At 46.3% G+C, this 27,208-nt stretch overlaps 1 protein-coding gene across 1 annotated transcript in view; it reads right to left on the bottom strand.

The window, feature by feature from the left end:
* ENPP7 (ectonucleotide pyrophosphatase/phosphodiesterase 7) overlaps positions 1–27,208 on the bottom strand; it is a 128,251-nt gene that overhangs the window by 92,232 nt on the left and 8,811 nt on the right. Inside the window, exon 2 of the mRNA XM_063963677.1 lies at positions 961–1,106. Within this exon, the coding sequence (XP_063819747.1) occupies positions 961–1,106 (146 nt within the window). The remainder of the gene's footprint in view (positions 1–960; positions 1,107–27,208) is intronic.

The raw sequence follows: 27,208 nt of genomic DNA on the forward strand, positions 1-27,208 counted from the left end.
AGGATTTGAGCAAGCCTATTTCCACAGAAGATCTGTGGTTAGTTCTCCAAGATGTTTGGCATAACCTCCATGCCTGGTGCCTTCAGAAAGTGAGTGCAAGTGTACCTAGAAGAATTGATGCTGTTTTGAAGGCAAAGGTTGGTCAATCCAAATATTGATTTGATTTAGATTTCTCTTCTGATCATTCACTTTGCATTTTGTTAATTGATAAAAATAAACTATTAACACTTCTATTTTTGAAAGCATTCTTACTTTGCAGCATTTTTTCCATACCTGCCTAAAAGTTTTGCATAGTACTATAGATATATTGGGCTAGATGCATCATCGCTTGGAATCAGCTGCTAACTGCCATGTCACAGGCTGTGTTTGAAAAATGGCAGTTAGGAGCTGATTGACTGGTAGTTCATCACTCTCCATTTTATCACTTTCAAAAGTGATGATGCATCTAGCCCTGTATCTTTTATTACTCTACCTACTTGCCTAAAGTCTAATGCATGCTGCACTAAACATATTTAATACTGAATTAGAAAATGACAGTCACGCTTACATATATTCCCTTCCATAACATACTGTATAGGGTTTAGATTTCAGTAACCTGTAAAAAAATACTTATCATACAGGAGTCCCATTATTCTCAATGTTGACGGTAGTTTGGAACAAGTTACCATCCCCGAAAAGCTTTGGCACTATAAGCTAACACTATCATCAGATAGCCTTAGCTGTTCTATCCCTATTGAGAGAGAACCGTTGGAGAGGGATGTAGTGAATCCGCCCTGCATCCTCCATGCTAGATCGCTGTGACTTTTCTGTAGACCTATCGGAGCCACTGTCCTGGTATGGATATTTTGTAAATATCTATAAAAAATAATTTCTTATCGCTACAATGAGAGGCAATAAGAAAAGATAATTCTCAGGTCCCCACAGCCACCAATGATATACATACTCGTTCCGCAAGCTTACCTGTCTCTGCGCTGTGATCCAGAGAGGAAGGCTGCCATTGTCCCACCATTTAGATATGCCCAGTGTTGGAAGATAAGGTTGTTTTTCTCCGCTGGTGGTATTGAAGTACATGTTGTGGATAACTCCATGATTCTCAATGTATTTTCCTGTAGCAAACAGTATTCAGAGAATAATAAAACAATTTTAAAGGGAGCAACACCTTTAATGTTCCTTAAATAGTAAATCCTACTCAAAATACATTTTACATACAGGGCCACCATCTTTGGATCCTACGGCGCAGCTCCATTCTCAACTTTTGCAAGGTACCTGTGGCTGAGGGGTGCCTGTTCCCCAAGAATAGGATCTTTGGCTCCCCTGCACCTCCCTTACAAGCTGCAGCCACCTCAGTAGAAGACTGTCAGCCGGTCCCCTTACTCAGCATTAGGGCTTGGGCTGCCTGACTGCTAGTTTCTGTAGCCTCAGACAATTCCCAGCACAGGTAGCCATCTTGCCTTCAACAGTGCAGCACACAGATAATGAGCCCAGAGATCAGACCTAAGGATTCTACACAGGACTTAAAGAAGGCCTTGTACATTTAACGTTTACCTGTTGCTTGTTTACTGTAAGACACACATTTATAGGGATGAACTCCTCTACAGTAGCAATCTTACATAAACAGCCACACTTATAAGCCCCTTGGCTGGAACTGGATGGAGTTCAGCCCTGCTATAATTGCCCTTTCTTTTTAATATTACCCATGCTGCTGAGGAGGGTTCGACTGCACGTTTCGGAGACCGTAGCACCTCCCTGATCCATGCCCTGGACCTTTTTTCTGTAGCGGGTTTTTTGTCCCATCTGTGCCTCAATGATAGGACCAGTGTCCTGCCCTCCAGTGGTTTATCTTTTTTGTCCTTCTGATTTTGATTTTAAGGCTACCCACCATTTGCATCTGCCTGATTCTTTGTGTATTTGTTTCTCGCAAGGAGTCTCGCCATGAGTAAATCCAACACTCTAGCGAGAGGGGACATTTCCCAACACTTTTCTAAAAATGATAAACACGACAAACACTCTCCACTACAGGATCCTCCCTCACCTCGCTCTTTGCAACTGGACACAGATGAATCAGCTCCTTCACATGTCCCTGCTATTAAGGCAGATATTATGGCCCTGCGGTTGCTCATAATGGATTTCAAGGACTCTCTAGAGTCCAAGTTGGACAAGGCAGTCACCTCTATTAGATCAGACTTATCCTTGTTGTCTTCCAGGAGCTTGAAACTAGAATCCCGTGAAGACACTCTCCAAAAGGTGCAGAACGAGACCTCTAGAGACATTAGGGGTATTTCAGACCTGATCGTAGCAGCAAATTTGTTAGCAGTTGGGCAAAACCATGTGCACTGCAGGTGTCGCAGATACAACATGTGAAGAGAGAGTTAGATTTGGGTGGGTTATTTTGTTTCTGTGCAGGGTAAATACTGGCTACGTTATTTTTACACTGCAATTTAGATTTCAGTTTAAACACACCCCACCCAAATCTTACTCTCTCTGCAGCCTACTCTGGGGCACCCTGACGCGATTGATAGTACCTTCCTACCCTCACTCAATACCATTATTGCATGCAAGGTATTATTTATGTTTTTCTATCTAGATTTCATATGTTTATAGTTTCTTTCTTTATTGTTCTTTACTTCGTATTTTACTGTAGACTTACAGATTTTTTGTATTTCTGTGGCCTCCACTTTTTGGCCTTTACTTATATCTTTTTGTTTACCGAACCACTGGAGGGTCTAGACCCTCTACTCTGTTACTTCTCTCTCTACGTTTTGTATTTTTGCACTGTCAACATTCAGCTCGCCTCTACATCTTTTCCTCTCCTTTCTCCTGAGGAAGTACGGACGTTCTCTGATACTTCCCCAATTTGGGCCGTAAGGACCTGAACTTTGTGTACATTTTCCTCCGCTGGACGTGAGGAATTTCCACACAGATTCCCCTCCACTCTCCTTTTTCCTTCTCTTTCCCTCGCCCCTGATGAATTGGGAACCTTCTTCTATCCTCTCTCTCTCATTTTTTTTTTTTATTGTTCTCCTTTTTCTTCTTCTTTTCCTTCATTTCTTCTCACAAGGGCCCTCATTCCGAGTTGATCACACCAAGCAACTTTTTGCTGCTGGTGCGATCAACTAATCTCCGCCTATGGGGGAGTGTATTTTAGCATAGCAGAGCTGCGAATGCTTGTGCAGCCCTGCTATGCTAAAAAAAGTTTCACACAAAACAAGACTAGCCCTAGACCTACTTACCCTGTGCAACGGATCCAGCGATGCAGGTCCCGGCTTTGACCTGCGTTTTTCTTACCACTCCCCAAAAACGGCTGGAAACGGTGAGTATCCGCCCCGAAACGCCTCCTGCCTGTCCATCTTCTTGCGATCGCTGCTGCAATCACATTTGTCGCTGGCGGCGTCATAGCCCGGCAACGGTCATCACCAGGCAACGCTTGCGCATTTCCGACCCGTTCGCACCGCAGCGAAGAACCGATGCATGCAAACGGGTCGGAATGACCCCCAATGCCCCAAGTCTTGGCCTCCATGAATGTCAATGGTTTAAATACCCCGCAGAAGCAGTCCTCTCTATTTCGCTCTCTGCGGACTCTCAAGGCAGGGATAGCGTTCATCTAAGAGACCCACTTTAAAGCTCTCTCACATCCCACTTTAATTTCTAAGCAATTTCCTACAGTCCATTATTCCTCCAGCCAATCTAAACACAACGGGGTGGTGATCATGATAAATAGTAAAATTCCATTTACTCTCCACTCTGCGCACAGTGACTCTGACAGACAATATGTCATACTTATGGGTAAACTGTGACATCTGGAATGTACGATAGCTAATGTCTACTCCCCCAATTCTGGCCAAGCCTCCTTTTTCAATTCTTTTTTTCTGTGCTCTGAACAAAATCCGAAAGGGTTACTTGATCTTAGGAGGAGATTTCAATGCCGTACTTGATAACCATTTAGACAGATCCTTCTCCTCTTCTTCTCACACACAACACGGCCCCTCAACACACTCCCTAAATAGACATATTAGAGGATCCGGACTCTTCGATGTCTGGCGAGCCCTACACCCTTCGTCCAGAGACTATACTTTTTTTTCTATTCGACACCAATCTTATTCCCGCAAAGACATTTTTCTCTGCTGTACCTTGGCCTCTAAGCATATCTTGGGTTCTTCTATTATCACTAACACGTGGTGTGGTTGGACCACTCCATTCTATCTGCAACTTTGATTTTTTTGGACACTCAAATTTCCTGCCCCTCTTGGCGTTTAAATGAAACTCTGATGAAAATCCCACAGTTTCAGGAAAAAATTACATTGGCCATCTCTATTTTTCCTTGAATATTTCCGATTCCTCATGTACCCCGTTAGTGTGGGAAGCACATAAAGCATTTATCAGAGACCACATTATCAGTTACGCCTTCCATAGAAATAAAGAACACAAACTCAAATTGGCTTCTCTCACGGAAGAGGTCCACACTCTGGAAACTCGCCATAAACAACACCCCTCGCATGCTCTTTACACTCAATTTACGACCGCAAGGGCAGCTCTTAACGCCTTTTCTTTCTGAAAGGACCGAGAAGGCTCTCCACTGGCTTAAACAGCGGTTCTATAAAAAGAGTAACAAGGCTGATACCTTACTAATTAACAGATTGAAAGCTTGGAGAGTGTTGCCATTTCAGCTATTAAGGGCAATTCAGGGTCCTTGCAATATAACCCGGTCACTATTAACTCTCTGTTTAGAGAATATTATGATAAACTCTACAATCTCTCCGACTCCTTGGACCCAACGGCTCCTACCGACCCGTCAATCTCCAATTATCTCTCTTCTTCCAATGTTTCTCATATAGACTCAGAGACCTCTCTTGGTCTAGACAGGCCCATAACTGAAGACGAGATACATATAGCTCTTCAAACACAAAATCCTTCTAAAGCACCTGGTCTGGACGGCTTTCCTATGTTATACTATAAAACCTTTCAATCATCTTTAATCCTCATCTTTTCACAGTATTTAACCTTATCCTGGAAGGCACCCCTTTTTCATTCCCAAACTACTAAGGCCACGATTACTGTCAACCCAAAACCCAACAAAGATCCACAACTTCTATCTAACTATCGGCCTATATCGCTTTTGAACACAGACCTCAAGATTTTTGCTAAAATCTTGGCCAACAGGCTCAGTCCTATACTTCCCTCCCTGATCCACCTGGATCAAGTGGGTTTTGTCCTGTCCAGACAAGCACTAGATAACACCAGATGCACTATTGACTTTATCCATTACATTAATGTTCATTGGATTCCTTCTTTGGTGCTTGCCCTGGACGCGGAGAAGGCCTTTGATAGGGTCTCTTGGCCATTTATGCTCCAGACTTTCCAGCACTTTAGTTTTCGGGGAAAGTTCCTCCAAGCCATACAATCCTTACACTACAATCCCTCAGCTAAGATACTTGCTAATGACCTTGTATATGAACCTTTTTTCGATTGCTAATGGAACTAGACAGGGGTGCCCACTATCCCCCCTCATTTTCGCGCTTATTATTGAACCTCTTGCTAACCGTATACGGGCCAACCCGGATATATTAGTGGTATCTCTATTAATTGCTCCCAATATACCCTGTCTTTATTTGCTGATGATATCCTCCTCACACTAACTAATCCACTTATTGCCCTCCCAAACCTATTTCACGAACTCTCCGTGTATGGTAATCTTTCGGGGGGATACAAAATTAATCAGTCTAAATCGGAAGCCTTACCTCTTCACATACCTGGGGCTATTAGGACTCTATTACAATTGAATTTTGACTTTTGCTGGCGTAACCATTCGCTCAAATATTTGGGAGTCCACCTCACCAAACCTTATGACTCTCTCTACTGAACTAACTATCCTCCTCTTTTTAAATTAATCCCCTAAGATCTCCAGCGCTGGGAATCCTATTTTTTTGTCATGTATAGGCCGTATTTCAGCCATAAAAATGAACGCACTTCCTAAACTTTTGTACTTGTTCCAAACCCTCCCAATTCAAATCCCATCACACTCTCTCCACACCCTCCAAACGGTATTCTGTAAATTCATATGGAACCGCAAGAAGCCACGAACTAGGTGGGACATTTTAGCTAAACACTCTCAAAATGGGGGTCTCGGACTTCCCATCCTCCAACGTTATTTTCATGCTACCCGGTTAAGTCAGTTGATAGCCTGGCATGCCCCGCAGTACACCAAAAGATGGGTCAACCTGGAGAGTGATTTAATAGGCATCCACTTGATTTCCTTTCTGCCATGGTTAACCCTTACACTCTATCCACAATTTAATTCTCCTACCCCTACAGTCAAGTTAACGCTTCGCACAGTGGCGGATCCAGGGGGGGGGGGGCACTCGGGTCCGTGCCCCCCCTGTCATTTCTGGCCTCCGTCCCCGTTCTCCCCCTGCGTCGCACAGGGAGATGACGGGCGCCCGCTGAGATTGTGTTACCAGCGGGCGCTCGTCTCCCTGCACAGCGGCAGCCGGAGGCAGGAGCTCAGTACTGAGCTCCGGCTTCCGGCGCTGTCACTGTGCGCTATGGGAGAGATGTCAGTCATGACGTCTCTCTCATAGTGCTGAGTGACTGAGGAGCGGATGCCCAGGGAGGAGGAGGACTGCAGCGGCGCAGGAACGGGGCTCGGTAAGTATGTTTTTTTCTTCCTTAATGCAGCGGGGGCATCTCCTGGGGGCAAACTACGGGGGACATTACTACTGGGGGGGCATCAACAAGGGGCATTACTACTGGGGGGGCAAACTACTGGGGCATTATAACTGGGGGGCATCTACTGGGGGCATCACTACTGAGGGGTCATCTATTGGGGGCAGCTACTGGGGGACATTTTTACTGGGGGCCATCTACTGGGGGCATTACTACAGGGGGGTCATCTATTGGGGCAAACTCGTAGGGGGCATTATTACTGGGGGTCATCTATTGGGGGCAGCTACTGGGGCATTATTACTGGGGGGCATCTACTGAGGGCATTACTACTGGGGGGTCATCTATTGGGGGCAGCTACTGGGGCATTATTACTGAGGGGCATCTACTGGGGGCATTACTACTGGGGGGGTCATCTATTGGGGCAGCTACTGGGGGACATTATTACTGGGGGGCATCTACTGGGGGCATTATTACTGGGGGGCATCTACTGGGGGCATTACTACTGGGAGGTCATCTATTGGGGGCAAACTCATAATGGGCATTACTACTGGGTGCAAACTACTGGAGGACATTATTACTGGGGGGCATCTACTGAGGACATTACTACTGGGGGGTCATCTATTGGGGGCAGCTACTGGGCCATTATTACTGGGGGACATCTACCGGGGGCATTACTACTGGGGCGGTCGTCTATTGGGGGCAGCTACTGGGGACATTTTTACTGGGGGGCATCTACTGGGGGCATTATTACTGGGGGCATCTACTGGGGGCATTACTACTGGGAGGTCATCTATTGGGGGCAAACTCATAAGGGGCATTACTACTGGGGCAAACTACTGGAGGACATTATTACTGGGGGGCATCTACTGGGGGCAAACTACTGGGGGACTATTACTGGGGGCCAACTACAAAGGTGCCAACTACTGGCGGCGTAACTACAGGGGCATTACTACTGGCGGCTTAACTACAGGGGCATTACTACTTGGGGCTAAACTACAGGGGGGCCAAACTACTGGGGGCTTAACTACAGGGTCCAAACTACTGGGGGATAACTACAGGGGCCAAACTACTGGGGCATTACTACTGAAGGCTAAGCTACAAGGGGGCATAACTACAGGGACTAAATTACAATGGGGCAAACTACAGGGGGGCATTACTACTGGTGGCTAAACTACTGAGGGCATTACCACTGGGAGGCTAAACTAAAGGGGGGGGGGTAAACTACTGGGGTCATGACTGCAGGGGAATTACCACTGGGGGCATAATGACTGGGGGCATTACTACAGGCAACATTACTACTGGGGGCAATACGGGCATTGCAAAAGGGGCACCACTACTTTGGGGTCTATATAAGGGGCACTACCAGTATAGTGGACATTGCATAATGAGCGCTACAACTGTGGGCATTGTATAAGATGCGCCACCTCACATGCACCGAAGCCGCACGCAAATGTACTTGCCCCTTCCATGGTGCCCTCCCTATCATTTTCTTCTGGATCCGCCCCTGGCTTCGCACTTAGGAATCTCTCAACAAGAATCTAAAGCTGTCCTCAAATCCTCGCCTCACTTCCCTTTGGAATAATCCTGCTTTCATGCCGGAGCTCTCTCCTGCAATGGCTCTCCCCTGGATTTAAACAGGCATTACGAGGGTTTACCATGTCACAAACACTATTGCTATAAAATAATTTGCCGACCTTCAGAATACACATGGTATCCCTAACTCCCTACACTTCCAGTACTTGCAAATCCGTCATTTTATTTACTCACGGTGTCCCTCATATCCCCTGCATGTTCCTTCCCCCATGGAAAGATTATGCTTACATACTACTACTGACAGGGGCACGATCTCAATCCTTTATAAATCTGTTCCGGCATTGGAGTCTCCCCCTCTAGAGCCTCACGAACAAGCTTGGGAGGCAGACCTTGGGCAACGGTTAGAGGATGAGGTATAAGACACCATTCGCTCAGCAGTATCTAAATGCTCTATTGGTATTGCTATACGTGAGAACTCGTACAAAGTTTTCCACGCGATGGTACCAGAGCGACTGCACCAAATCTACCCTACTACCCGTGACTTGTGGTGAAGACAATGCGGACAGATATGTTCATTTTATAATGTGTGGGGGACATGCCCCGTGATTGTACGCTATTGGAACATGGGGGGTCATTCCGAGTTGTTCGCTCGCAAGTGAATTTTAGCAGATTTGCTCATGCTAAGCCGCCGCCTACTGGGAGTGAATCTTAGCATCTTAAAATTGCGAACGATGTATTCGCAATATTGCGATTACACACCTCGTAGCAGTTTCTGAGTAGCTTCAGACTTACTCGGCATCTGCGATCATTTCACTGCTTGTCGTTCCTGGTTTGACGTCACAAACACACCCAGCGTTCGCGCAGACACTCCCCCATTTCTCCAGCCACTCCTGCGTTTTTTCCGGAAACGGTAGCGTTTTTTCCCACACGCCCATAAAACGGCCTGTTTCCGCCCAGTAACACCCATTTCCTGTCAATCACATTACGATCGCCAGAACGATGAAAATGCCGTGAGTAAAATTCCTAAGTGCATAGCAAATTTACTTGGCGCAGTCGCAGTGCGGACATTGCGCATGCGCATTAAGCGGAAAATCGCTGCGATGCGAAGATTTTTACCGAGCGAACAACTCGGAATGACCCCCATGGTCCGTCGTCTTGTAGCCCAACTGGTCGTTCTCTCAGAGCGCCTTTCCCCTATTAACCTACTCCTTTGTGCTCCCATTGATAATACCTCCAAGGATTCCAACAAATTGGTTTTTCGTGTATCTTGTGCAGCTAGATATCAAATTGCCTGTAATTGGAACGTTTTGTGATGCGTCCAGTCATCAGGAACTAATAAATAGGATATGGTTTGTTAACAAAATGAAATATATTACAGGTTGAGTATCCCTTATCCAAAATGCTTGGGACCAGAGGTATTTTGGATATCAGATTTTTCCGTATTTTGGAATAATTGCATACCATAATTAGATATCATGGTGATGGGACCTAAGTCTGAGCACAGAATGCATCTATGTTTCATATACACCTTATACACACAGCCTGAAGGTCATTTTAGCCAATATTTTTTATAACTTTTTGCATTAAACAAAGTGTGTGTACATTCACACAAATCATTTATGTTTCATATAGACCTTATACACACAGCCTGAAGGTCATTTAATACAATATTATTAATAACTTTGTGTATTAAACAATGTTTGTGTACATTGAGCCATCAGAAAACAAAGGTTTCACTATTTGACTCTCACTCAAAAAAGTCCGTATTTCGGAATATTCCGTATTTCTGAATATTTGGATATGGGATACTCAACCTGTACAAGCTTACAAAACAACACAGTGAAACAATTCCACTCCATCTGGCTTCCCTGGTTTAGATTACACAATACTCCTCTCCCGGGTCTTGGTTAATTTCAGCCCTGGGTCTGCAAACATTTGCCTTACTGCTTGCTTTTTTTTCTTTTTCTTTCTCTCCTCTTTTTTTCTCCCCCACCTGTTTCCCGGTACGTTAGGATGCCCTTGTCGCCCTCCGCTCCCTTCACCCCCCACACCCCAATCTTTTTCCCTTCTCTCCTCTCTTTCCCTTATTTTTTATCGCTCCTCTGACAATACTCAGACTTATATTTGACGCTTAAACTTATGTGCGTTTCCTCATTGGATGTCTATGGTGTTTTCCTCAGTTTATGTACTTGTTGCTACTTTTCTATACAGTCACACTTCTATATATTGGTATTTATTCTACTTTATTGCAGTGACTGTGCATACCTCTTGATTACTATCATGCATTCCCCCCTCCCTTCCCTGTTTTGTACTTACATGGTATTTGACATTTTTTGTACTGTCCCTTGCTGTGTGTATGTTCATCTCTTTACAATAAACTTTATATGACTTAAAAAAAACAACACATTTTACATACACACAAAGTGGCAAAAGCATGATTTTCTAGAGGGGGGTTTCAAAATGCATTCCACAATCTCCAACTCTGCTGAACATTTGCGCAAGTGCGGGAGTCTTGGGGAGCAGTAGAGGAACCACCTACACTGGATACTGTATAGAATACAGTATTAATATTTACCACATACAGTAGATGTTCTATAGTATAGGCTGTATCAAACATATTTAAATAATAAATAAAAACACAAACATACAGTAATAGAATAAGTACTGCATTTTCTAAGCACACATTTTCCCACCTCATGGTACAGCTCCTGTCTCTTCTTCCTGGTAGCTACTCGCTGGTCCAGTACATTGATTGAGGACTCAGATCCACTCACAAAGCAAACTTGGTAGAAGAAGCTGCTACCACTGGGCATGAGCAGTATCTCTGCTCTGTCCCTCACACTGCATGTTGTTGTGGTGGCAGCTCTAGTAATCGTATTGTATACCATTGCTAATTTGAGCCACTTGCCAAGAGGAGGAGGGGTTTCCAGGCAACAGGAATCCCCCCTGCGTTTGCCTATGACACTGTATGTATATTGAGTGTTAAGCCTGTAATAGAATGTTATGTTGCTATGTACAGCTATTACATATTTGTTAATATTTCTGTTTAGTGATTGAATTGTTTTCATACCACACTTTTACTTAGTTTTCCAGAAGTTTCTATTTCCCCAGGATTAAAACCTATCCAAACACAGACCACCGGGTCCCCCACCAATTAGCATGTCTCCCACTCCTCTTCTCCATAACAAGCCATCTTGGCCCTGCTGTTCTTCCTCCTCCATCCTCCCCCTCGCCTGCTCTGCTCTTCTCCAGTGCCTCGAGCAGGTCCAGGGCAGCACCGTACTGCGCCAGGAAGGAACACACCGATGCGAAATCCAGCTGCACTCCCGCTGAGCAGAGGGACATTGCCGGAGCGACCATCGAGAGAGCTGGAGCCACCCTAATCCACTCCATCCTCCACCATCTTGGAGCTTGAGGATGGTGGGAACTGTGTGGGGAGTTTCTTATATAGCGCAGCATATTCCGTTGAGCTTTACAATATATAAACATGCACACTTAGCTGCCCTATAAAATACACATACAATAAGTAGCCACATTCAATTGTCTGGCTGCTATCTGTAATATTGTGAATTAGGGCGGGGGTGTCTCCAGGGGTGGTCTTCAGTATGCCAGCTGTCGGGATCCTGGCGCACAGTATACCGGCGCCGGGATCCCGACAGCCGGCATACCGACACTTATTCTCCCTCGTGGGGGTCCACGATCCCCCTGGAGGGAGAATAAAATAGCGTGGCGCGCGTAGCGCGCCACCGTGCCCGCAAGGGGCTCATTTGCGCTCGCCACACTGTCGGTATGCCGGCGGTCAGGCTCCCGGCGCCGGTATGGTGGTCGCTGGGAGCCCGGCCGCCGCCATACCATACTACACCCATCTCCAGCTGCTGTGGAACTTTGATTACTAGCATGCCTGGGGCAGCAGGACATTCTGAGACTTAAGGGCCGTATTCACGGCCTGATTTGGGGAGAGATGTGTGCTGAGCGAACCGCTCAGCACACATCTCTCCCCCCACTCAGCACAGCGCGATGTGTGCTGAGGGTGAGGGGCGAGACGGGGGGGCGCTCATTTCACCCAGCGATAGCGATGCACGGGGCCACGCATCGCTATCACTGTGGGGGTACACTCGGAGAGATCACTGCTTAAAATCTAAGCAATCTAGTCAGATTGCTTACATTTTAAGCAGCGATCGCTCCGTGAGTACCCCCCTGTATAATATTATGACACAGGTGCCCTCAGGAATCCATACTCCTAGCTGCACACAGAGCCTGTGTCCCCGGTCCTGACAATATGTGTGGAACAACTATGCACCTCCAATTGGGTGCTTACCGGATATGTATATACTTATACAGCTGCCAGCTCACGACTTACTCAGCTCCGGCTGCCACTGCCTTTTGAATTTTCGCACTTTTGCATCACCGCCCTGAAAGGTGGCAGGACTGACCAATCGCAACTGCTGGTGACCAGTCAACAGCCAATCAAAGAGGAGCACCCGGCATCGCCCCTGCTGTGGCTAATCACAGTGCAGCTGTTAATAGGGAAAGCCCAAATTCTAAACAGTGCTTTGCCTTGAAGTAGCGGTATTCCATACTGGCGTATACCAGGGATGTGCGGTGAGGTAAATGCCTAGAGAGGCACTAACTAGTACCATAGCCAGATTTGCACACAATATATGAGCCACAGGGTTCATGTGGGCATTATACACAGGTACAGCAGTATATACTGCTGGAAATTTGGTGAGTTTTGATCAGAGATGTGCGGAAAATGTAGGCAAGTGAGAGGGTTCTTGTACGGGGAGGGGGGTGTTCTCTTGCGGGGTGTGTGTGTGTCTTGTAGGGGGTGGCGTGCTGGGTCTGTTGAGTAATTTCTTGGGTGCTGGGACTGGTGGTGGGGGGCTCTCCTAGGTACTGGGTCTCTGGCAGGTGATGGCTCTGTGGGGGGGGGATGCTGAATCTGTTTGTAAGGTAAGTGCTCCTCTGGGTGCATGGTCTGTGGGGGGTGCAGTGCATCCCTGGGTGCAGGGTCTATGGAGGGCAGTGCTTCCCTGAGTGCCGGGTCTGTGGGGGCAGTGTTCTCCTGGGTACAGGGTCCGTGGGGGGGGGGGGGGGCAGTGCCTCCCTGGGTTCTGGGACTGTGTGGAGCAGTGCTTCCCTGAGGGCTGGGGCTGGGGGGGGGGGGGGGGGAGTTCTACCTTGCGTGCTGAGTCTATGGTGGTCAGTGCCTCCCTGGGTGCTGGGTATGTGAGTGGGGGCAGTGCTTCCTTGGGTGCTGGGTCTGTGTGTGGGGTGGGGGGGGGGGCTTCCCTGGGTGTTGGGTATGTTAGTGGCAGTGCTTCACTGGCTGCTGAGTCTGTGGGGGGCAGTGCTTCCCTGGGTCTGTGTGTGTGTGTGTGGGGGGGGGGGAAAGGTGGCAGTACCTTCCTGGGTGCTCCCTGTGGGTTGGGCAGTGCTTTCCTGGTCCGGTAAAGGAGCCAGGCTCAACACTACTGTTATAGTGGGAAGCGCTGCAGCTAGTGGTCAATCGGGGTGGATGCGGATGGAGTACCCACAGCGCAAATGCCCTGTGTGCGAAGCACCATCCACCCACACCTAGTTACGGCTTTGGACGTGTTGTATTGTGGTATTGCAGGACGCAGGGGAAACGAATGATTAATACAGTGGTAAGCTTAAATCAAATAATTAAGGCTATTGGGGAAAGAGCATTGCACAAATATCCAAAATATATGAACGGTTGGAGCTGGAGTAAAAACCATAAGTTTTCCCAGTATAAATACATTGAAGATATTAATATTCTTCATCTATTCATGTAATAAATTAATTGTACTTCAGTAATCCTAAGACACACTGGTCGATCCGTCAGGGACTGACGTCATGAACTGGGCAGGCGTGTACACACGCCCGCCCAGTTCAGCTGTCAATCACCGTCGGCCGCCGCAGCATGTGTACGGGCTATCGGCCGACCGCCCGTACACACACAGCGACACGCCAATGTGCTGTGGGGCCGACGCGATATGTCTGTGAACTACGGAGTTCACAGATGTATCGGCCGTACACACTGTCCGACGGACCCGCGATATATCGACCGTTCAAGAGAACGGCCGATATATCGGCCAGTGTGTACGGGCCTTTAGAAACCAACATCCGAGGCTCCTGAGCGCTGGGCACTGTGGGGGTGAGCTAGGGCTGGGAGAGATGTAATCACGACTCTCCCTCGACTCTGGAGACAATGCAGGGGAGTGAAGAATCCGGGGAGAAGGGAAGCTGCGTCGCTGCGTGCTACCTTGTATATAGTGGTGTGCTCGTCAGAGAAGGAGCCGAGAACACCACTACATACAGGGCAGCGCCTCAGGTAATGGCAGCAGGAGGCAGTGGCGGCAAGAGCTGGTGAGCGGCTGTATGGGTGCTGTCGGATGGTGCGCCCACAGTGCTCGTGCACTGTGGGCAAGGCACCGCTGGCACAGCACTAGTTATGGCTGTGACAGTAGGTTATGGTTGCAATAAAATAATCTGAGAGACTAGACTACTATCTTTTCATATTCATCTGCAATACGGGTGTGGTATGCAAGGTCGACACCAAGACAGTGTCTAGGTCGACCATGATTGGTCGATAGTAAGTAGGTCGATATGGATTCTAGGTCGACATGCATGTACTAGGTCAACATGACAGAAGGTCGACATGAGTTTTTTTACTTTTTTAGTGTCGTTTTCTCCGTACAGTGACCGGGAACCCCAATTAGTGCACCTTGTCCCCTCGCATGGTTCGCTTCGCTCGCCATGCTTCGAGCAAGGTGCCTCACTTCGCTGCCGCTGCGCTCGGCACCGGTTACCGTTCCCAATTGTAGTCCACGTGGATGGTAAAGTATGAAAAAGTTTTTTTTAAAAATCATTTTTTTTTTTGTAAAACTCATGTTGACCTTTTGTCATGTCGACCTAGAGTCCCTGTCAACCTACTTACTGTCGACCAACAGAGGTCGACCTAGACATTGTCGACCTAAGTGTGGTTGACCTTCGAGACCGGATACCCTGAAATACGTTAGCTGAAATCTACAGTTCACAAGTAAATTGGTTAGTAATAATTTTGATGTCTGCCTATGTTTCCACTAGATGTCATCAGAAAGTTTAAGAGCAACAATTTGCAAGTCATCTTATTATCAGATGAGGAAATTATTTATTTTATTTTTTAAATGTGTTACATCTCCATTAGACACTTACTCACTGCACTTATCTTATTATCTAATCAATGTATATCAGTATTATCTGCCTTTTTTATTAGGTTATATGCTTGTTTTGCAGATGTTAATTGTAGATCAGGATTTAACTTTTTTGGCCCAAGATTTGCTATATTTATTCAACTAAGTAAAGAAAGTGATATCTGATTTTTTTCTGAACTATGGGCCTAATTCAGATCTGATTGCTGGGCTGCGTTTTTTGCTGCCCTGCGATGAGATAATCGCCACCTACAGGGGGAGTGTATTTTCGCTGTGCAAGTGTGCGATTGCATGTGTAGCAGAGCTGCACAAACTGATTTTGTGCAGTCTCTGTGCAGCCCAGGACTTATACCCCTTTCACATAGCAAAAATAACCCGGTATCGACTCGACATATTGCTGGGTCGACACAGGTCACTGTGCGATGTGACAGGGGCCCATGAGAATTCCCGGGTTGCCTGACCCGGTAATTCAACCCGGGTTATAAGAAGGGTTATTCCCAGGTTGAATACCAGGTCAGTGGCAGTTTAACGGGTTCCCGGATCGATGCGACCCGGGAGCCGTTTACTACATATAGAGAGGCGGCGTAGAGATGAGCTCATCTCCCAGCGCCGCTGCCGGCTCTGCCCCCCACCGCTATGGCAACTGAACCAGAAAATTGCCAGGCAGGAAGCCAGCGCTTAGGCTCCAATGCCGGATCCAACCTGGGAAGATGGAGATGTGAAGGGGGCTATTGAATCCTGCTGATCGGGGCCAGAGCTGACGTCAGACACCCTCCCTGAAAATGCTTGAGCCCGCACCTGCGCATTGCAGTGCATATGCATGCGCAGCGAAAACGCACAGCAGCGATCAGATCTGAATTAGGCCCTATATACTGTTTTGTGGGGCCTATTAATGAACTTAAATGTAGTAATTTTCTGAAAGGGTCAGCAGGAACAGTATTACTGATAGCTTCATCTTAAGCCTATTCCTCCCAATTCTCCTCTCTGATCCTTACACTTACTGCAAGTTCCGAGACCTTGAGCTCTGATCCAGTCTAGTTATTAGAATTAAATATGTAAAACATATTTACATGGATACCACATTATGGAGTATTTGTTGATCTCAAATAAAATACAATTTTGAATTTTTGAATGAATACTTAGAAGAGCCACATGCTTTTATATCTTTTAAGAGTAATTTTTACTTTATGTTTTTGGGGAAGCTTAGAGTGTCTATTTAGAGTACATTTGCGGTCAAGGATTGCTGCGTTATTTAAGTATTGAGGATATTTATTATAGGGCAACGTCACATATCAAAGACATTATATCTGCAGGGGTCCCTCTGTTTTCAGTTGCAAAAGCAGTCCCCATAGAAAATATGGCCATCTTTAAAAGGTATTTACCATTGTACTAAAGGCTACTTTTTTGTGTGTAGCAGAGAACCTCTCTTCGGAACCTCTCTGGCAACATAAACTTGCAATGCAAACTAAGCAAGCAGGGTCTGAACTCAGCTGTAAAATTGTAGTGCAATCTATCAGGTCTATTCATGAAGCAGTGAAAAGAGTGGAGAAGTGAGCCAGTGGAGAAATTTCCCATTGCCAGGGCAGTAACTAGGTGTGTGCAAAGTGTGCCACATATCACTGCAGTAGGGAGTTTCCTTGTCAATTATCTGTATTAATTTCTTTCACTTTCAGCTTCCCTCCTTTTTTGTCATACCTGGGATTTAAACTAGAGATGAGCGCCTGAAATTTTTCGGGTTTTGTGTTTTGGTTTTGGGTTCGGTTCCGCGGCCGTGTTTTGGGTTCGAACGCGTTTTGGCAAAACCTCACCGAATTTTTTTTGTCGGATTCGGGTGTGTTTTGGATTCGGGTGTTTTTTTCCAAAAACACTAAAAAACAGCTTAAATCATAGAATTTGGGGGTCATTTTGATCCCAAAGTATTATTAACCTCAAAAACCATAATTTACACTCATTTTCAGTCTATTCTGAATACCTCACACCTCACAATATTATTTTTAGTCCTAAAATTTGCACCGAGGTCGCTGTGTGAGTAAGATAAGCGACCCTAGTGGCCGACACAAACACCGGGCCCATCTAGGAGTGGCACTGCAGTGTCACGCAGGATGTCCCTTCCAAAAAACCCTCCCCAAACAGCACATGACGCAAAGAAAAAAAGAGGCGCAATGAGGTAGCTGTGTGAGTAAGATTAGCGACCCTAGTGGCCGACACAAACACCGGGCCCATCTAGGAGTGGCACTGCAGTGTCACGCAGGATGGCCCTTCCAAAAAACCCTCCCCAAACAGCACATGACGCAAAGAAAAAAAGAGGCGCAATGAGGTAGCTGTGTGAGTAAGATTAGCGACCCTAGTGGCCGACACAAACACCGGGCCCATCTAGGAGTGGCACTGCAGTGTCACGCAGGATGGCCCTTCCAAAAAACCCTCCCCAAACAGCACATGACGCAAAGAAAAAAAGAGGCGCAATGAGGTAGCTGACTGTGTGAGTAAGATTAGCGACCCTAGTGGCCGACACAAACACCGGGCCCATCTAGGAGTGGCACTGCAGTGTCACGCAGGATGTCCCTTCCAAAAAACCCTCCCCAAACAGCACATGACGCAAAGAAAAAAAGAGGCGCAATGAGGTAGCTGACTGTGTGAGTAAGATTAGCGACCCTAGTGGCCGACACAAACACCGGGCCCATCTAGGAGTGGCACTGCAGTGTCACGCAGGATGTCCCTTCCAAAAAACCCTCCCCAATCAGCACATGATGCAAAGAAAAAGAAAAGAAAAAAGAGGTGCAAGATGGAATAGTCCTTGGGCCCTCCCACCCACCCTTATGTTGTATAAACAAAACAGGACATGCACACTTTAACCAACCCATCATTTCAGTGACAGGGTCTGCCACACGACTGTGACTGATATGACGGGTTGGTTTGGACCCCCCCCAAAAAAGAAGCAATTAATCTCTCCTTGCACAAACTGGCTCTACAGAGGCAAGATGTCCACCTCATCTTCACCCTCTGATATATCACCGTGTACATCCCCCTCCTCACAGATTATCAATTCGTCCCCACTGGAATCCACCATCTCAGCTCCCTGTGTACTTTGTGGAGGCAATTGCTGCTGGTCAATGTCTCCGCGGAGGAATTGATTATAATTCATTTTAATGAACATCATCTTCTCCACATTTTCTGGATGTAACCTCGTACGCCGATTGCTGACAAGGTGAGCGGCGGCACTAAACACTCTTTCGGAGTACACACTTGTGGGAGGGCAACTTAGGTAGAATAAAGCCAGTTTGTGCAAGGGCCTCCAAATTGCCTCTTTTTCCTGCCAGTATAAGTACGGACTGTGTGACGTGCCTACTTGGATGCGGTCACTCATATAATCCTCCACCATTCTATCAATGTTGAGAGAATCATATGCAGTGACAGTAGACGACATGTCCGTAATCGTTGTCAGGTCCTTCAGTCCGGACCAGATGTCAGCATCAGCAGTCGCTCCAGACTGCCCTGCATCACCGCCAGCGGGTGGGCTCGGAATTCTGAGCCTTTTCCTCGCACCCCCAGTTGCGGGAGAATGTGAAGGAGGAGATGTTGACAGGTCGCGTTCCGCTTGACTTGACAATTTTGTCACCAGCAGGTCTTTCAACCCCAGCAGACCTGTGTCTGCCGGAAAGAGAGATCCAAGGTAGGCTTTAAATCTAGGATCGAGCACGGTGGCCAAAATGTAGTGCTCTGATTTCAACAGATTGACCACCCGTGAATCCTTGTTAAGCGAATTAAGGGCTGCATCCACAAGTCCCACATGCCTAGCGGAATCGCTCCCTTTTAGCTCCTTCTTCAATGCCTCCAGCTTCTTCTGCAAAAGCCTGATGAGGGGAATGACCTGACTCAGGCTGGCAGTGTCTGAACTGACTTCACGTGTGGCAAGTTCAAAGGGCATCAGAAGCTTGCACAACGTTGAAATCATTCTCCACTGCGCTTGAGACAGGTGCATTCCATCTCCTATATCGTGCTCAATTGTATAGGCTTGAATGGCCTTTTGCTGCTCCTCCAACCTCTGAAGCATATAGAGGGTTGAATTCCACCTCGTTACCACTTCTTGCTTCAGATGATGGCAGGGCAGGTTCAGTAGTTTTTGGTGGTGCTCCAGTCTTCTGTACGTGGTGCCTGTACGCCGAAAGTGTCCCGCAATTTTTCTGGCCACCGACAGCATCTCTTGCACGCCCCTGTCGTTTTTTAAAAAATTCTGCACCACCAAATTCAAGGTATGTGCAAAACATGGGACGTGCTGGAATTTGCCCATATTTAATGCACACACAATATTGCTGGCGTTGTCCGATGCCACAAATCCACAGGAGAGTCCAATTGGGGTAAGCCATTCCGCGATGATCTTCCTCAGTTGCCGTAAGAGGTTTTCAGCTGTGTGCGTATTCTGGAAAGCGGTGATACAAAGCGTAGCCTGCCTAGGAAAGAGTTGGCGTTTGCGAGATGCTGCTACTGGTGCCGCCGCTGCTGTTCTTGCGGCGGGAGTCCATACATCTACCCAGTGGGCTGTCACAGTCATATAGTCCTGACCCTGCCCTGCTCCACTTGTCCACATGTCCGTGGTTAAGTGGACATTGGGTACAACTGCATTTTTTAGGACACTGGTGAGTCTTTTTCTGACGTCCGTGTACATTCTCGGTATCGCCTGCCTACAGAAGTGGAACCTAGATGGTATTTGGTAACGGGGGCACACTGCCTCAATAAATTGTCTAGTTCCCTGTGAACTAACGGCGGATACCGGACGCACGTCTAACACCAACATAGTTGTCAAGGACTCAGTTATCCGCTTTGCAGTAGGATGACTGCTGTGATATTTCATCTTCCTCGCAAAGGACTGTTGAACAGTCAATTGCTTACTGGAAGTAGTACAAGTGGGCTTACGACTTCCCCTCTGGGATGACCATCGACTCCCAGCGGCAACAACAGCAGCGCCAGCAGCAGTAGGCGTTACACGCAAGGATGCATCGGAGGAATCCCAGGCAGGAGAGGACTCGTCAGACTTGCCAGTGACATGGCCTGCAGGACTATTGGCATTCCTGGGGAAGGAGGAAATTGACACTGAGGGAGTTGGTGGGGTGGTTTGCGTGAGCTTGGTTACAAGAGGAAGGGATTTACTGGTCAGTGGACTGCTTCCGCTGTCACCCAAAGTTTTTGAACTTGTCACTGACTTATTATGAATGCGCTGCAGGTGACGTATAAGGGAGGATGTTCCGAGGTGGTTAACGTCCTTACCCCTACTTATTACAGCTTGACAAAGGGAACACACGGCTTGACACCTGTTGTCCGCATTTCTGGTGAAATACCTCCACACCGAAGAGCTGATTTTTTTGGTATTTTCACCTGGCATGTCAACGGCCATATTCCTCCCACGGACAACAGGTGTCTCCCCGGGTGCCTGACTTAAACAAACCACCTCACCATCAGAATCCTCCTGGTCAATTTCCTCCCCAGCGCCAGCAACACCCATATCCTCCTCATCCTGGTGTACTTCAACACTGACATCTTCAATCTGACTATCAGGAACTGGACTGCGGGTGCTCCTTCCAGCACTTGCAGGGGGCGTGCAAATGGTGGAAGGCGCATGCTCTTCACGTCCAGTGTTGGGAAGGTCAGGCATCGCAACCGACACAATTGGACTCTCCTTGTGGATTTGGGATTTCAAAGAACGCACAGTTCTTTGCGGTGCTTTTGCCAGCTTGAGTCTTTTCAGTTTTCTAGCGAGAGGCTGAGTGCTTCCATCCTCATGTGAAGCTGAACCACTAGCCATGAACATAGGCCAGGGCCTCAGCCGTTCCTTGCCACTCCGTGTGGTAAATGGCATATTGGCAAGTTTACGCTTCTCCTCCGACAATTTTATTTTAGGTTTTGGAGTCCTTTTTTTACTGATATTTGGTGTTTTGGTTTTGACATGCTCTGTACTATGCCATTGGGCATCGGCCTTGGCAGACGACGTTGCTGGCATTTCATCGTCTCGGCCATGACTAGTGGCAGCAGCTTCAGCACGAGGTGGAAGTGGATCTTGATCTTTCCCTAATTTTGGAACCTCAACATTTTTGTTCTCCATATTTTAATAGGCACAACTAAAAGGCACCTCAGGTAAACAATGGAGATGGATGGATTGGATACTAGTATACAATTATGGACGGGCTGCCGAGTGCCGACACAGAGGTAGCCACAGCCGTGAACTACCGCACTGTACTGTGTCTGCTGCTAATATATAGACTGGTTGATAAAGAGATAGTATACTCGTAACTAGTATGTATGTATAAAGAAAGAAAAAAAAACCACGGTTAGGTGGTATATACAATTATGGACGGGCTGCCGAGTGCCGACACAGAGGTAGCCACAGCCGTGAACTACCGCACTGTACTGTGTCTGCTGCTAATATATAGACTGGTTGATAAAGAGATAGTATACTCGTAACTAGTATGTATGTATAAAGAAAGAAAAAAAAACCACGGTTAGGTCACTGGTATATACAATTATGGACGGGCTGCCGAGTGCCGACACAGAGGTAGCCACAGCCGTGAACTACCGCACTGTACTGTGTCTGCTGCTAATATATAGACTGGTTGATAAAGAGATAGTATACTCGTAACTAGTATGTATGTATAAAGAAAGAAAAAAAAACCACGGTTAGGTGGTATATACAATTATGGACGGGCTGCCGAGTGCCGACACCGAGGTAGCCACAGCCGTGAACTACCGCACTGTACTGTGTCTGCTGCTAATATATAGACTGGTTGATAAAGAGATAGTATACTCGTAACTAGTATGTATGTATAAAGAAAGAAAAAAAAACCACGGTTAGGTCACTGGTATATACAATTATGGACGGGCTGCCGAGTGCCGACACAGAGGTAGCCACAGCCGTGAACTACCGCACTGTACTGTGTCTGCTGCTAATATATAGACTGGTTGATAAAGAGATAGTATACTCGTAACTAGTATGTATGTATAAAGAAAGAAAAAAAAACCACGGTTAGGTGGTATATACAATTATGGACGGGCTGCCGAGTGCCGACACAGAGGTAGCCACAGCCGTGAACTACCGCACTGTACTGTGTCTGCTGCTAATATATAGACTGGTTGATAAAGAGATAGTATACTCGTAACTAGTATGTATGTATAAAGAAAGAAAAAAAAACCACGGTTAGGTCACTGGTATATACAATTATGGACGGGCTGCCGAGTGCCAACACAGAGGTAGCCACAGCCGTGAACTACCGCACTGTACTGTGTCTGCTGCTAATATATAGACTGGTTGATAAAGAGATAGTATACTCGTAACTAGTATGTATGTATAAAGAAAGAAAAAAAAACCACGGTTAGGTGGTATATACAATTATGGACGGGCTGCCGAGTGCCGACACAGAGGTAGCCACAGCCGTGAACTACCGCACTGTACTGTGTCTGCTGCTAATATATAGACTGGTTGATAAAGAGATAGTATACTCGTAACTAGTATGTATGTATAAAGAAAGAAAAAAAAACCACGGTTAGGTGGTATATACAATTATGGACGGGCTGCCGAGTGCCGACACAGAGGTAGCCACAGCCGTGAACTACCGCACTGTACTGTGTCTGCTGCTAATATATAGACTGGTTGATAAAGAGATAGTATACTCGTAACTAGTATGTATGTATAAAGAAAGAAAAAAAAACCACGGTTAGGTCACTGGTATATACAATTATGGACGGGCTGCCGAGTGCCGACACAGAGGTAGCCACAGCCGTGAACTACCGCACTGTACTGTGTCTGCTGCTAATATATAGACTGGTTGATAAAGAGATAGTATACTCGTAACTAGTATGTATGTATAAAGAAAGAAAAAAAAAACACGGTTAGGTGGTATATACAATTATGGACGGGCTGCCGAGTGCCGACACAGAGGTAGCCACAGCCGTGAACTACCGCACTGTACTGTGTCTGCTGCTAATATATAGACTGGTTGATAAAGAGATAGTATACTCGTAACTAGTATGTATGTATAAAGAAAGAAAAAAAAACCACGGTTAGGTCACTGGTATATACAATTATGGACGGGCTGCCGAGTGCCGACACAGAGGTAGCCACAGCCGTGAACTACCGCACTGTACTGTGTCTGCTGCTAATATATAGACTGGTTGATAAAGAGATAGTATACTCGTAACTAGTATGTATGTATAAAGAAAGAAAAAAAAACCACGGTTAGGTGGTATATACAATTATGGACGGGCTGCCGAGTGCCGACACAGAGGTAGCCACAGCCGTGAACTACCGCACTGTACTGTGTCTGCTGCTAATATATAGACTGGTTGATAAAGAGATAGTATACTCGTAACTAGTATGTATGTATAAAGAAAGAAAAAAAAACCACGGTTAGGTCACTGGTATATACAATTATGGACGGGCTGCCGAGTGCCGACACAGAGGTAGCCACAGCCGTGAACTACCGCACTGTACTGTGTCTGCTGCTAATATATAGACTGGTTGATAAAGAGATAGTATACTCGTAACTAGTATGTATGTATAAAGAAAGAAAAAAAAACCACGGTTAGGTGGTATATACAATTATGGACGGGCTGCCGAGTGCCGACACAGAGGTAGCCACAGCCGTGAACTACCGCACTGTACTGTGTCTGCTGCTAATATATAGACTGGTTGATAAAGAGATAGTATACTCGTAACTAGTATGTATGTATAAAGAAAGAAAAAAAAACCACGGTTAGGTCACTGGTATATACAATTATGGACGGGCTGCCGAGTGCCGACACAGAGGTAGCCACAGCCGTGAACTACCGCACTGTACTGTGTCTGCTGCTAATATATAGACTGGTTGATAAAGAGATAGTATACTCGTAACTAGTATGTATGTATAAAGAAAGAAAAAAAAACCACGGTTAGGTCACTGGTATATACAATTATGGACGGGCTGCCGAGTGCCGACACAGAGGTAGCCACAGCCGTGAACTACCGCACTGTACTGTGTCTGCTGCTAATATATAGACTGGTTGATAAAGAGATAGTATACTCGTAACTAGTATGTATGTATAAAGAAAGAAAAAAAAAAAACACGGTTAGGTGGTATATACAATTATGGACGGGCTGCCGAGTGCCGACACAGAGGTAGCCACAGCCGTGAACTACCGCACTGTACTGTGTCTGCTGCTAATATATAGACTGGTTGATAAAGAGATAGTATACTCGTAACTAGTATGTATGTATAAAGAAAGAAAAAAAAACCACGGTTAGGTGGTATATACAATTATGGACGGGCTGCCGAGTGCCGACACAGAGGTAGCCACAGCCGTGAACTACCGCACTGTACTGTGTCTGCTGCTAATATAGACTGGTTGATAAAGAGATAGTATACTACTAATATTATATACTGGTGGTCAGGTCACTGGTCACTAGTCACACTGGCAGTGGCACTCCTGCAGCAAAAGTGTGCACTGTTTAATTTTAATATAATATTATGTACTCCTGGCTCCTGCTATAACCTATAACTGGCACTGCAGTAGTGCTCCCCAGTCTCCCCCACAATTATAAGCTGTGTGAGCTGAGCAGTCAGACAGATATATAATATATATAGATGATGCAGCACACTGGCCTGAGCCTGAGCAGTGCACACAGATATGGTATGTGACTGACTGAGTCACTGTGTGTATCGCTTTTTTCAGGCAGAGAACGGATATATTAAATAAACTGCACTGTGTGTCTGGTGGTCACTCACTATATAATATATTATGTACTCCTGGCTCCTGCTATAACCTATAACTGGCACTGCAGTAGTGCTCCCCAGTCTCCCCCACAATTATAAGCTGTGTGAGCTGAGCAGTCAGACAGATATATATAATATTATATATAGATAATAGATGATGCAGCACACTGGCCTGAGCCTGAGCAGTGCACACAGATATGGTATATGTGACTGAGTCACTGTGTGCTGTGTATCGCTTTTTTCAGGCAGAGAACGGATTATAAATAAAAGTGGTGGTCAGTCACTGGTCACTATCAGCAAAACTCTGCACTGTACACTACTGAGTACTCCTAATGCTCCCCAAAATTAGTAAATCAAGTGTCTAAACGGAGAGGACGCCAGCCACGTCCTCTCCCTATCAATCTCAATGCACGTGTGAAAATGGCGGCGACGCGCGGCTCCTTATATAGAATCCGAGTCTCGCGATAGAATCCGAGCCTCGCGAGAATCCGACAGCGTCATGATGACGTTCGGGCGCGCTCGGGTTAACCGAGCAAGGCGGGAAGATCCGAGTCGCTCGGACCCGTGAAAAAAAACATGAAGTTCTGGCGGGTTCGGATTCAGAGAAACCGAACCCGCTCATCTCTAATTTAAACCCAATGCCTGTGGCATTGCATTCAGAGCCTCTATTCATTAAGCTATCTGCCCTTGCATAGAAAAGGTAGAGAATTCTAAGCTGGATAATTCTAACTACCTTGTACTTTGTCAAAAAATGATCAGCATTGCAGCTCAGCAGATCAATGTAGTGTGTGGCTGCAAGGGATTGGATGTGTGGCTGCACACTACGTAGATCTGCTCAATTGCAATGCTGATTATATTTTTACAAAGTAAAAGTAACTTTATAGAGTTCTCATAGTTTTTATGCAGAATCAAATAGCTCAACGAGTAGGGTTTTGACTGGAATGCAACAGGTTTGAATCCTGGGCATGGCAGTATATTGAATTGTGTTATTTAATAAAGAGTATTGTAACTGAATAAAATGTGGGCAGGGACATCATAGCATGGGCTTTCTCTGGGTTCAATTTTGTGCTTTCACACCGCACACTGACGCGTGTCGACCCGGCAATATGCCGGGTCGATATCGGGTTATTATTCGCGCGATGTGAAAGGGGTATTAGAGGGACAGTTTAGCACTAGGGACCCAGCAACAGCCTTTCTGGCTTTTGTGAAGCCTTCCAGGCTTTGATGAGTCCCTATGGTTGCCAGTGACACATCGGACAATGCTGCTGAGGAGGGTGGCACAACGGGACCTCACTAGAGAGATAAAATGTTAAATGCCGGCTGCTAGTGATGTAGCATTAGCCCCCGCGGTGGCTTAGGGGTGCTGGTGCTGATGCTAAAACCAGCTGAAAATGTTCCTACAAAAATGGCCGCCGCCTAGGAGGGGACAGGTGTGAGAGGTCCTGCTTGACCTCTAGCGTTACCTGGAAGTGTCGGGAACACTGGTGTCACTGGGAGAAGATACAGGGAGCATCTTCTGCCATTAAACCCCTGACAATGGGCATGGAACTCAGAGCATAAAACCCCTGGCAACCAGCATGAGACCCCTGACAATGAGGAGGTAATTTAAAAGTAATTAGAAGTCTTACTGTGGGACATAATTTGTAAGGGGCATTATTGTGTGGGGCATAAAATGGTGTCAGGGAAATAACTGCGTATGGCATAATGTGTAATGGCATTACGGTGTGTGGTATAATGTGTAATGGCATTACAGTGTGTGGTGTATTGTGTAATGGCATTAAGGTGTGTGGCATAATATTTAATGGGCATTACGGTGTGTGGAATAATGTGTATTGGGCATTACAGTGTGTGGCATATTGTGTAATGGGCATTATGTGTAATGGCTGTGGAAATATGTGTAATGGGCATTACGGTGTGTGGCATATTGTGTTATGGGCATTTACAGTGTGGCACAATGTGTAAGGGGCATTATGGTGTGTGGCATAATGTGTAAGGGGCATTACGGTGTGTGTGTTACATAATGTGTAAGGGGTATTACGGTACGTGGCATAATGTGTAATGGCATTACAGTGTGTGGCATATTGT

The sequence above is a fragment of the Pseudophryne corroboree genome, chromosome 3 (assembly GCF_028390025.1).
Source record: "Pseudophryne corroboree isolate aPseCor3 chromosome 3, aPseCor3.hap2, whole genome shotgun sequence".
In the NCBI taxonomy this organism is placed as follows: domain Eukaryota; kingdom Metazoa; phylum Chordata; class Amphibia; order Anura; family Myobatrachidae; genus Pseudophryne; species Pseudophryne corroboree.